The sequence below is a fragment of the Callospermophilus lateralis genome, chromosome 10 (assembly GCF_048772815.1).
Source record: "Callospermophilus lateralis isolate mCalLat2 chromosome 10, mCalLat2.hap1, whole genome shotgun sequence".
In the NCBI taxonomy this organism is placed as follows: Eukaryota; Metazoa; Chordata; class Mammalia; order Rodentia; family Sciuridae; genus Callospermophilus; species Callospermophilus lateralis.
The window spans coordinates 42,917,204-42,929,600 of NC_135314.1; the positions used below are offsets into that span (position 1 = coordinate 42,917,204).

General features: G+C 47.6%; 1 protein-coding gene across 5 annotated transcripts in view; it reads right to left on the bottom strand.

Annotated features, from left to right (window-relative positions):
- Dgkg (diacylglycerol kinase gamma) overlaps positions 1-12,397 on the bottom strand; it is a 157,056-nt gene that overhangs the window by 89,559 nt on the left and 55,100 nt on the right. For all 5 annotated transcript variants that reach the window (XM_076867246.2, XM_076867243.2, XM_076867245.2 and 2 more), the window contains 3 exons: positions 10,084-10,169; positions 4,537-4,626; positions 3,281-3,441 (listed from right to left, as the gene is read on the bottom strand). In XM_076867246.2, the coding sequence (XP_076723361.1) occupies positions 3,281-3,441; positions 4,537-4,626; positions 10,084-10,169 (337 nt within the window). The remainder of the gene's footprint in view (positions 1-3,280; positions 3,442-4,536; positions 4,627-10,083; positions 10,170-12,397) is intronic.

A 12,397-nucleotide genomic window follows, 5' to 3' on the forward strand; every position in this document is an offset into this window, starting at 1 on the left:
TCTACATTCCCTCTCCTTCATTTAATTCAGTTCTGATTTCTGTGTCCTGAAGAACCACTTCCCTTTGATCATTCTTTTCTGTTCTGAGGGCTGTCTTCCCTCTCTGAAGCCCTGGTCAGGATCATCTGCATCAGAATGATCTTAGAAGCTTGTTAAAAATGCGAATTCCCACTAGCACATGCCTTGTAATCCCAGCTGGGAGGATGCAAGTTCAAGGCCATTCCTATGTGAAAATAAAAATGGCTGGGGATGTAGCTCAGTGACAGAGCACTCGCCTAAGCATGTGTGAGGCCCTGGGTTCCATTCCCAGCAAAACACACGCACGCACGCACGCACGCAAGCAAATTCCCAGACTTCCTGAGTCAGAATATGAATCAGAATCTGTTGTGAGCAGAATCTGCATTTCTGATAAGGGGCCCTGTAAGCTATTTTGAGGTACATTCCCCCCAAACCACCAAATACACCCACAGTGTTGGCAGCAAGAAGATGGAAGGGGCTGTGCAGAGGCCGCAGCTCAGCGGGCCCGGAGCTCAATGCTGAGGGTTCCAGGCTCCACCACCCAGGGGCTTGGACTCCTTCTGCAGCTCTCTAAGCTATCACTCCCTCTTATAAAACACAGTAAAAATTGCATGATGACTTCATGTACCAACATGGAAACTGGACCTGGTGTGCTTAATAGGTACTCAATAAATGTTAACAAGCTGTACTCTGGTTTCTGTTGGGAAGACCCAAGGTTTGGCAAAACTAATGATTGGGAGTCCATGTTCCAGGAGCCCTCTGGACACCAGACACTGGTCACATCTGACTGTTGGGAGCTGAAGATGGCAGTGCTCCAGTCGGGGGAAGTGGAACCAGGGTAGTAGGTATGAAAAGGGGAAGGTTCTTAGAGCAAGGAGAGGAGGGAGGGTGTCTGCATTGGTCACTGGATGGGGGACCAGGAAGGGGGCACTAGGGGAAGATGTCCCTCCCACCTGAGGCTGGAGGCCTGGGGGATAAACTAGTTTGGGGCACAGGAACCTCTAAACTTGTTCCTAGTCCATTATCTCCAGCCTCTCAGAACCTGATAATGGGCTCAGCAAAGCTTCTGTCTTCTGTTTTGGCCATAGAAAAAGAGCTCTGGATTAAGAATCAAAAATTAAGACGGGTGGAACATATACACAATGGAATATTACTCAGCCATAAAGAAGAATGAAATTATGGCATTTGCCAGTAAATGGATGGATCCGGAGACTATCATGCTAAGGGAAACAAGACAATCCCCCCAACCAAAGGCTGAATGTTTTCTCTGATATAGGGATTCTGACTCACAGTGGTGGGAGAAGTATTGGAGGCTCACCAAATTGGACAGGGAGTAATGGGGGAAGAGAGGGGGGATGGGAATGGGAAAGACAGTAGAATGAATCAGACATAACTTTCCTATGATCATATATGAATACTCGACCAGGGAAACTCCACATCATGTACAATCACAAGAATTGGAAGTTATACACCATGTATGTGTGATATGTCAAAATACATCCCTATTGTCATGTATAACTAAAAAGAACAAATACAAAAAAATAATAAAAAAAAAAGGTCAAGAGCCCTATGTGTAAGCTAGGGAGGAGAAAGGAAAAAGTGTGTGTGGGAATCTCACGAAAATTGAAAGGAGATCAGTAGTGGAAAGGGACCAGGGTGGGAGGTGGGAAGTGCTGGGGTGTGATATTGACCAAATCATATTGTTATATTGAATGCAGGTATGAATACGTAACAACAATCCCATCATTATGTACAACTATCATGTATGATTAAAAATGTGAAAAAAGTGAAGGTGAGTCCCTAAATCCAAGTCTCTGTTCCCCTCATTCATAAAATAGAGATGATAATTCCCTTCCAAGTAGTCATGAGAATAAAAAGTAACTGAATATATAGTAAACTTTAAATCCTTCTGCAAATAGAAGATATTATTATATGTAATCCTTTCCTCTCCCGTGCTTCACCTTTTGCCTTCTTAGTAAAAAATAAAACACTTTCCTTCAACCTGCCGTGCCCTCAAGCTACCCATCAGTTCCTTTGTGTTTCCTCACTGTTATATTTTTTTAACCACCAAATTTTTCAAAAGAGTTTGTGGAGTGCAGATGCCACTCAGCCTGGGGCCAGAGGACTGGGTGAAGGGATTTGTATGCACATAAAACCTGGTAGCATAATTCCCAAAATGGGGAAACAGAGAGGAAGGACCCTGGGCTCAGGGTGAGTACAGCTGTTTGTGTCCTAGTTCTGCCTCTTATGAGTCAAGAATCCTGAAGGCTCTTCTGTAAAATGGGGATGATGGGAACAAGGGTATCTGCAGCACTGCTGTGAGGACTAGACCCCATTAAGCCTAGCAATGTGGAAAGCCTATAGTAGATGCTCCATAAGTGTTAGTGTCCTGGCTGTAAGTCCTCTCCCAAACCTCGGCTGTATTTGTGAACATGAGCCATCCTTTCACTGTCCCCTCCCCACCATCCTGTCCCCAGCAGTATAGAAAGCAGTGCCCATTCAATGTTCTTTGGATCAGAAGCAAAGTTTAGTAAACAAGGTGACTGAGCTACAACTAGCTGTTCTGAGGGCTTGGGATGCCAGGTAACACGTTGCTGTCCTTGTGCTATATGTGTGTTTGTGTGTGTGTGTGTGTGTGTGTGGGTGGGTGTGTGTGTTCAGGAGGGCATGTGCTCTTGCACTGGTGAGTCAGGCACATCAAGCTAGGTCTTTCAGTCAATGCAGAGTGTGCTAACGGGTGAGCATCAAAGACCACGAGAGCCAGGGGGTGGTCAGCCAGGAGGAAACGCCTCCTCGCAGAGGTTTATGAAGCACTTGGAGCACTGAGGAGAGGAGAGGAAGAAATCCTGAGTGCTAAGCCCACCAAGCCAGGTGACCCCTAGGGTCCTCCCTTGAGGATCAGAATTCCCAGTTCCTGAAGCCTATGTGAATGTTTCCTCCTGTTCCAGAGCCCCTTGGATATTTCTCCATGTTAGTTTTCTTGAACTGCTTCAAATTACCTAAAGGGTAAATATGTCTTTTGAAAAATTTCCAATCTTTCACTGTGTGTTAGTTAACATAATAGAGAAAACAATTTCCTCCATAATCAAGGGATGGAAGGGCTGTGTCATGAGGGTGTCCACACCTATACCAGATTTCAGGATGCTCAGACACAAGTCAAGACTGAGGCAGGGCAGGACAGACCCAGAGGGGACAGTGGAAAACTGGAGCCCTTCTTGGGCATTTTTCTACTATGCAGAAAGGTGACCCCTGAACAACTCACCACGCCAATGGAAAAATAATTGTTCATGATGCTGTATGGAACCTGGTCCCCGTTCTCCACCTCCTCTCTGGGGATGACTTCCAGATACCAACGGTCCAGCATCACCAAGGGGCTCTGCTCGATGTCCTTCAGGATTTTTGTCAAGCTGCCCCCTTCATAACCTGTGGATGATGGCATTGCATTTGCCACCAGAGCAGAAAGGCTAAGTTATTGCTGATGCCCAGGTAGCTGTCAGGACAGGTGACCCTACGGGCATCTGGGACCAGGTAACTTCCAGTGTGTCTGTGGGGGAGACTCTTATGTTCCTTGAACCACAGAGAAGGGAAGGACAATAGAGAGTAATTAGGAAGAGGCTGGAGTGATTTGAAAGTCCGAGGTGGGGGTGGGTGCTGGCTAAAGGTGGGTGGGTCTGTGGAGCTGAAGGGAGCCCTATTGAATTGGTGGGCTGGATGGTTGGGAAGTTGTGTGGGGGAGATAACGGATCCATGCCAGGACTGCGTCATGTGGGAGGTGGACAGGGTGGTAGGCAGAATGTTAACCTGGCCTGTAGGGCGGGCTCCTGCTTCCTCTGACCTGCCCACCAAGAAAGAACCAGTCTCTGAATCCTAATACACCCTGACTGGTCTACAATCACTCCTTGAATTGATCAGCCATCTGGAGTCCCTGCAGCTCTTCTGCCTGCTGGACCGATCTGTCCACTCTGCGGTAAGCTGAACTTCCTCTGCAGCTTGCCCAGTTCCACGGGGACTGTGGCCATATGTAAAATTCTCCTTAGTGCCTGCTCTTTGCACTGTAAACCGATTACCACTCTGTGACCCGCTTTAGGGGAATTTCAAAAAGAGAGCCCACAGCCCTGGGCACCTGGGATAATCTGAATGTTCCTAATGACTCTAACTGGGGATGTAGTATTTTTGTCTGCATTCTGAGTCCTAATTCAGAAGATCATTGTTTGGGGGACAGGGAATTTTACATAAAAAACACTTGTCTATGTGAACTCCTATTGGAAGGGGCACTGGGAAGGGACAAATGAGATTTGGTCTTTATCCTAAAGTTGAATATGTTCTATTGGCTCTAAGCTGATGGCTTCAGGATGATAGTAATTATAGGGAGGTGAGCACAGGGTTCTCAGAGCCCAGGAGAGGGGCTTCTATTTGAGACCCACAGGGAACAGAAGGCAGCGAAAGGGTCACAGATCACCTCTGTAGAGCATCCCTGTAAGCAGAGCTCTGGTCCCCAGGGTAGCATCATATACTCACCTCCTCCCCAACGGAGACATCGGGCAAGGTCATTTCCTGTTCCAAGAGGCAGGACAGCCACTGGTGGATGCTTTGCAAAATTTGCCTTATCTGCAATCCATGCAAAGAAACAGAGAACCATATACCATTGGATTACAGAATTCTTGGGTTATTTTGCTATCCTTGATCTGATGCATGAACCCTTCCACAGCAATCTGTTTGACACCTCCCATGATGGAGAACACACTACTTCCTAAAGCCATTTCTTCCATCTGCAGTGTGTTAACCACTACAAATTGTGCCACATCTGTCAATGTGCAATTCATGTTGAGCTAAAGCTGTTTCCCTGTAACCTGTACCTGTTGGTCCAAATTTCATCTTAATTCTGTTCTTTGAGATAACAGTATGCCCCTCAAAAACATTGGTTTGTATTTTTGTTTGTTTTTGGGTTCCAATGATTGAACCAAGGGGTGCTTTACCACTGAGCTATACGCCCAGCCCTTTTTATTTTTATTTTTTTGAGACACAGTCTTGCTGAGTTGAATTTGCAATCCTCCTGCCTCAGCCTAGTTTGCCTTTTTTTTCAATCCTAATGATAACCAGCACTTGTTCCCATTCATCTCTGACACCAAGCCTGCAAGATATTCTCTTTGAAGATGAAGAAATGGAAATTCACCAAGGGAAAATAAATCCAGAGCCAGAATCCAATCCCAGATCTTTATGGCTCCAAGTCCATTCTCCTCTTTTCAGGAGCTTGGCAGGTGCAGAGGTTAATAAAATGGGTAGGTCTAAAACATTAAGGAATAGTGGGGCATTTGGAAAACTGAAAATTTGGGGCATTTAAAAAAATTAAAAGTTTAAAAAATAATCTTGTATTAGCTGGGCAAGGTGACACATGCCTGTAATCCCAGTGGCTCAGGAGACTAAGGCAGGAGGATCATGAGTTCAAAGGCAGCCTCAGCAAAAGTGAGGTGCTAAGCAGCTCAGTGAGACCCTGTCTCTAAATAAAATACAAAACAGGACTGGGGATGTGGCTCAGTGGTCAAGTGCCCCTGAGTTCAACCCTTAGCACCGCCCACCCTCAGAAAACAAACAAACAAACAAACCCCTTGTGTTAAACAAGCAAAATCTCCAGGTGCTACGGACACCCCATACCAGTTTATTATTTCTACCACTTTCCAGAATTTGGAACACACAGATTCCTACTCTTTTCTCCCTTGCTGGTTGTGAATGAACACTGAACAGAACCATCAAAGAATGCATAGCAGCCTGTTCATAGGCAAGGCAGGTTGAAGAGGGAGGTGTAGGCACCCACTGAACTCCAGAGGGGCACACTGACAGACCCTGTGTCACGGTGCCCTTGGATGTAAGCAATGCGACTCGGGGTGCAGGAATGGCAGGATTCAGCAGCGGAGGCTCAAGCTGGGGCTGCATGCCTGCCACTGTTGAGATGGAAGATGGGGCCATTCACTCATCCATCCTGGTCCTGGGACTCAAGCTGATGCCTTCCTGCCTCTGCTCATGCTGTCCCCTTTGCCTGGAAGGCTTTTGTTTCCTCGTCCGCCCCTTCTTCTGGAGTCCCCATCTTGGCAGGTCTGCCATCCTCCTGGCACTGAGCCTGGAAACCCCTGTCATCTGCTGTGGTTTGGATCTGGAATGTTCCCCAAAGACTCGGGTGTTAAAGGTTTGTTCCTCAGCACAGCAGTGTTCAGAGGTGGGGTTCCTGGGAAGTGATTGGATTATGGGGCTCTGCATTCATCAGTTGATGAATTCCTGGTTGATGACATGAAGCTTTGGGAGGTGGGGCCTGGTTGGAAGAAGTAGATCACTGGGGGCGTGGCCTGGAAGGGTATTTCCCCTCCCCTTACCCCCTCTTTTTTTCTATCAGGGATTGAACCCAGGGATGCTTAACCACTTAGCCATATTCCCAGCCTTTTAAAAAATATTTTATTTAAAGACAGGGTCTTGCTAAGTTGCTTAGGGCCTCACTAAGTTGCTGGTGCTAGCTTTGAACTTGCGATCCTCCTGCCTCAGCCTTCTGAGTCCCTGGGATCACAGTGTGTGCCACCACTACCAGCTCTAGGAGGGTATTCTTGTCCCAGCCTCTTCGTCTCTCTCTGTCTCTGCTTCCCAGTTGCCAGGAGCTGAACAGCTTTCCTCTGCCACAGCTTCCGCCATGATGTTCTGCCTCGCCTCAGGCCCAGAGCAACAGAGCCCACCCACCACAGCCTGAGACCTCTGAAACTGTGAGCCAAAATACATCTTTCCTCCTCTAATCTGTTTTTCTCGGATATTTTGTCAGTGATGCGAAACAGACTCTCAGTGATCTCTTCTCTCCATCCCCACGGTAATGCCTGGGTGCAGGGATGATCCCTTCCCACTGATACCGCTGCAACAGCCTCCTCCCTGTCCCCTCTGCCTCCAGTTCTACCTCCTAGTGTCTTCTCCACATTTCTGTTGAGGCAGACAACCCTTGGGCTCCGGCCCCATCACCTCAGCTTTCCTTCTGCGGCACCAGGCCCCGGCTCTGCCTTCTCCCTAGGCTCGTCTGTCTGCATGCCTGGCCGCCCACTCCACTGGTCGACCATCCTGAAACAAATCATAGAGCTCTCTGCGGCTCAGCTCAGAAGCCACCTCCGGGAGGCCCTCCCTGGTTCCCCTGGCCTAGACCTGGTGCCACCTCAGGCTGTTTTCTTAGCCCCAGGGATGACCTCATCACACTCTCTGGCAATCGCCCACTCATTGGTCCTCTGGATGGACGGCAGCCCCGCCCCCAGGGGAATATGTCTCACTGGCATCGGCTTCTCCACGAGTTTCTGGAGGCCTACTACACGCCACACGCTGGGCGAGGCGCTGTGGCTCTGATGGCGGGAAAAACCCTGGTGCTGGTGCTTACCATACACTCCAGGGTCCTCACACACAGAAAGCACAATTTCACATTCATATCAGAAAGGAAAGGAGCTCGATTCTGCAATGAGGTGACTGAGGCTGGCAGGGTGTCAGGGGAGGCTAAGATCTGAGGCAGAAGTCCATGGGCAGAGGCTGGGGAGCATTCTAGGCAATGGCCTGTGTGGGGAGGGGACTGGCACGTCCAGAGGTCTGAGAGAAGGGCTGGGTGGCGGAAGTCCCAAGGGGGAGGGACAGACAAGTTACAGGAGGCTGGAAGGGTGGGTGGAGGCTGGGCCACCCAGGGCCCTGCAGGTCACCTGAAGGGTTTTGTCCTTCATCCTGAGGATAGAGGGAAGGTGCTGATGGATTTCACTCACGTCCTGAATCCACTGGCATTCAGGAAAAATCCACTCCCTGGCTGAAGGTGGGGGAACAGACCAGAGAGGGGACCATGGGGGACAGTGGAGACCACTGAAGGATGCCTGAACGCGGCTCCAGGGAAGGAGGGAGCACCTTAAGCAATGAATCCCTTTGCCTCTGATTTTTCTCTTTGGTCTTCTCATCTGTGGAAAATAACCTAACACTTTTTTTTCCCATCTCACATGATCTTTCGTTCCTTGTTCCGAACAGCTTCTGGCACCTGTGTTCTCTGCAGATAAATAAATCTTCTGCAACTTTTCCCCAAAGCCTGTTTTTCTCCCTCATGACAGATAGGGGACCCTGCAGGTAGCCCAGTACCACGGCCGCCTGCCTTTTTCATATCAACTGTTCTTCCTGGGCCCCCAGAGAACTCCTCCCTCCTCCCACAAACAACTCCAGAGCCCGAGGTGACAGCAGAGCGTGGGTGGCTGCTCAGCAGGGCTGTGTCCATGGAAACCACTGCGCTGGTGGGGGAGCAGCAGGAGGCAGGTGTGCCTTGGCACCCTCCCTGGGAGGCCTGTGACAACTCCTGGAGCCTCTGCACCACTGCACAGCTCAGCACCTGGTCCTGGCCATCCTGGATTCCTTTCATCCCCCACATCCAGTTTGCCCACAAATCCTGTTTCTTCTATCTTCCAAAGACTCTGGTCACTTCTCACCATCTCCTCTTTCCACTGTGGCCAGTTCTGGTCACATCTCACTTGGGTCACTGCAGTACTGTCCTAAGTAGTCTTCCTGCTGGTTCCTCCTTTACTCAAAACTACCTGATGTCTTAGGACTCCCCAAGTTAAAAGCCATGTTCCGTGTTATGTCCTACGTGTCCTCGTGACCTGCTCCCTCATGACTTCTGCGTCACATTCTCTAATGCTCCCTGTATGTCCTCTGTTCTGGTTTGTCTTCAAGAGCCCAGCCTTTGCACCTGCTGTTCCTTCTACCTGGATTACTCTTCCCTAAGGCATCCATGAGGCTCACCCTTATCCAGGTGTCCCTACAAACAAGTTCTCCTCTACGAGGTCTTCCCTGACCCCTCAGTTTTAGATTGCAACTCCACCTAACCTGTGCGCTTCCTTTGCTCCTTCCTGGTTATATTTTTTTTCTCATCTTCTGATATTCTATATATTTCACATATTTCTGTGTTGCCTGGTTCTGGCCTCTGGAAGGTGGGCTCCAGCAGGGCAGGATGCTCACCTGTTTCTTCAGGTGGCACTTCCACATCCTCCAGGAGGGCCTGGCACATAGAGGCATGCAGGAGGCATTTGTTGAAGGACTGATGGGAAACCTGAAGCAGGCTCCTGGCTCTGAGCCTCCCTGACTCTGACGACTGCACTCCCCAGCACTTCCTCTGGTGGCTTTCCTGTCCTTATGTTCCATATTGCAGTGTTTCTCTGGGTCCTTTGGGGTCAGATCTTGGCTATGCCCCATGGCAGAATTTCACAGCCAGTTTTCATCATTTCTTGCGGGTGCTGTCTCCACTGATCCAGGTGTGGGTGAGCCACAACCCTGGCCTCCAGATTCGCAGCCTGGGCCTCTCCAATGCCCTGTTGGTCAGGGCATACAGGACACAGCCCAGCGTGATCTTTCTTTGCTTGCATGGAGCCACATCTGGGTCCAGATGTGCTTTCTGGACCCAGGCTCCAGATGTTCATCTCCTGATGATTTCCCCTGCGTATGCAGCTATGCTTAGTGCTCTGGTTTCTACTGTCCACCAGGCATCTGCCTTGAGTCCCAATCCCCCTCTTCCTTCCCCTCAAAATCTGACCTGTGATACTCCTCAACCCTGGCCATGACATGTTTTTGAGAAAAGACCTGAAACTGAACTGTTATCTTCATGTCTTTGGAAGTACTTTCATTATTTTAATTTCTTTTTTTTTAATCCAAAGTAGATATTTAGTTAAGCATCAGTTCAAGAGTAAATATAAGGATGAACAAAGTATGGCTACATTTCTCTCTTCTTGTTATTGCCTTCTGCTAACTTTATTTATTTACTTATTTTGGGTACCTGGGATTGAACTCCAGGGCACTCAACCACTGAGCCACATCCTCAGCCCTATTTTGTATTTTATGTAGAGACAGGGTCTCACTGAGTTGCCTAGGGCCTCACTGTTGCTGAGATTGGCCTTGAACTCATGATCCTCCTGCCTCAGTCTCCCCAGCCACTGGGGTTACAGGCGTGTGCTACCACGCCCCGCTGCCTTCTGCTAACTTTAAATATACTCCCTATAAATAACCAGCAAAGGCCCTCCTCCAACCCATTCTTACCAATGCAATCCAAGATCCAGCCAACTGTCCCATCTCCTCCACAGGCCAGAACACGGAAGTCTGGAGTATCACGGAAGAAGTTCAAGCTGGGAAATAGAAGAAAGTCCATGTTAGTCTTGTCACTAAGCTTGACTTTTTGAGTTAGAGTCTCTCTGTTCCCCGGGAGTATGTTAAGATCTGGATTCTTTTTTGGAGTTGAAAGGGTCACTCAATGTTCTGAAACTAGAAATTATTATGCATTGCCACTGAGTATGTAGAAAAATCCCAGAGAGCTATCCTTGTATAAGGAGAATCTGACTCAACATTCAACATAAATAGAAAGCAGTTTTCTAGAAATTCTCTATGATTTGGGCAGAGAAAGCCACAGTTTGCACAATACAAATAACCCCCAATATTTTGACTCTTTTTGAATTCTCCTGTTTGTTATGTCCTTGCAACCTCCCCTTTAAGGGAGATGCGCTGAATCAGCTGAATTCATTTTGCAATTTTATGGATCCAGAGCGAAGTGGAGAAATCACCCAGTTTTCCCTAGAAGTTTTAACTCTAATTTAGAGCAGGCTTCTCAACTACGGGTCCATCAATCTCCAAGGGGTCTATGGATAGAATTCAGAAGGTCATGAACTTGAAGAAGAATATCTTACATCCATGTCTTCCCTAACCTCTCACTGAAATTTAGTATTTCCTTAAATTATGACTGTAGGCAACAAACCACAGAGTTATTAACAATACCTGTGACTTTGGCAGCAATCAAAATCACAGATATTTTTACAGTGTGGCACATATCTCAACCTATCATGTATGTTCATTGCTGCTTTGAATTTGCAATAGTTATTTGACCTGGCTATGGATGTTCTGTTTAATGTGTTGGTAAAGCATATGTAGACCCATACCACTAATTTATTTTTTAGTGTATCGATACATATTTTTCAACATAATTATCTTCTCCAGTAATCTTGTATTATTTCATTTTGTGTATTAGGAAATAATATTCCAAGGAGGGATCCATAGTCTTTACTAGACTGGCAAAGGGGTGTCTGACATAACATGGTTAAGAAATCCTGTTTTAGAACAGAAGTGACCTGTGAACACCTTGGGTGAGACTCAGAATCTAAGGTTATACTTCTTTTCTGCCATCCTGGTGGTCTGAGAAGACCCCTGGGGCTCTCTGAGTCATGGATGCCTGTGTAGGCAAATTAACATTTCTTCTTTTCCATCTCTCTTGCAGAACTCTGTTTTCCTACAAGAAGTGAATTCTGAATGTGGAGGCTCCCTTCAGCTAGATGGCCTGTCTGATTACAGATAGATACACACATCAGAGACATTCGGGACCCACCAGCACTGAGAGTTGGCCCCTGACCTGTTACCCATGGTAAAACAGTTGAATATCAAAAAGGTTAAGCCAGAGGACTGCATTCCAGTATTGCAATACCCAAGAGGAGGGTGGGCTGGTGAAGGCACTTGTGGGCTGCAGCTATCCAACAAAAATGGGCAATTATGGCAACCAAGGCAGAAACCTCAGCAGTCTAGATGGATTCTGCTTTCAAATTAGTTTTATAGTTAAATTGTGGTAGGAGTACTGAATCTGCTGCACATTTCTAATTTTAACTTGATTTTGTCCTGCCAGTGCTATAAATAACAGCTTTGTGTCAGACGATCAAAGACAGGGACGGATTCTATTTTTTGGTCTTTTCTCCAGCCCAGCCCCTTTGAGGGGTCTCCTGGAACTCAGAGTTAGAACTGCAGGTTAAGATGTGGGAAAACCCAGCTAGTTGTGCACAGCTCCAGGCTGAGACTGGCCAGCAGGTGGTGCTAGAGTACCTATTCTGACTGGGAAGAGCCCAGTCTTTCCGTGCCTTCCGGCCCCATGCTGGGGAGCCCTCCAGTTACAGGGTCTGGAAATTCCTCATAGTAGCTGCTGCACTGGGTCCAGCTCCTCCTATCAGAACTTCAGTCAAAATATAAAGCACTTCCTTTTCTCCAACCTTCTGCTAAAGAGCAGGGAAACAGCAAGAGGAGTAGCAGGAGAAGGGCCACAGGGAGTGTAATCACCTCAAAAATTGATCATCCAGAAAAACAATGATTTCATTGTATAACCAAGTGTCTTGATCCTCAAATGCCCCCATAGTGGAACAGAGGGTAGACCTCTGAGTAGCCATATAGATTTCCAAAATGCTAGTGATAAGAACACTTTCTCCTACCTGGGGTTGACTAGGAAGATGCCTGCTAGCACAGCTTTACCATCAAGTTAAAATATTTCCCCAGTCGCCTTCCTAGCAATCAAAGGAATGGTATATGCAATTTCCCCATCTTATAG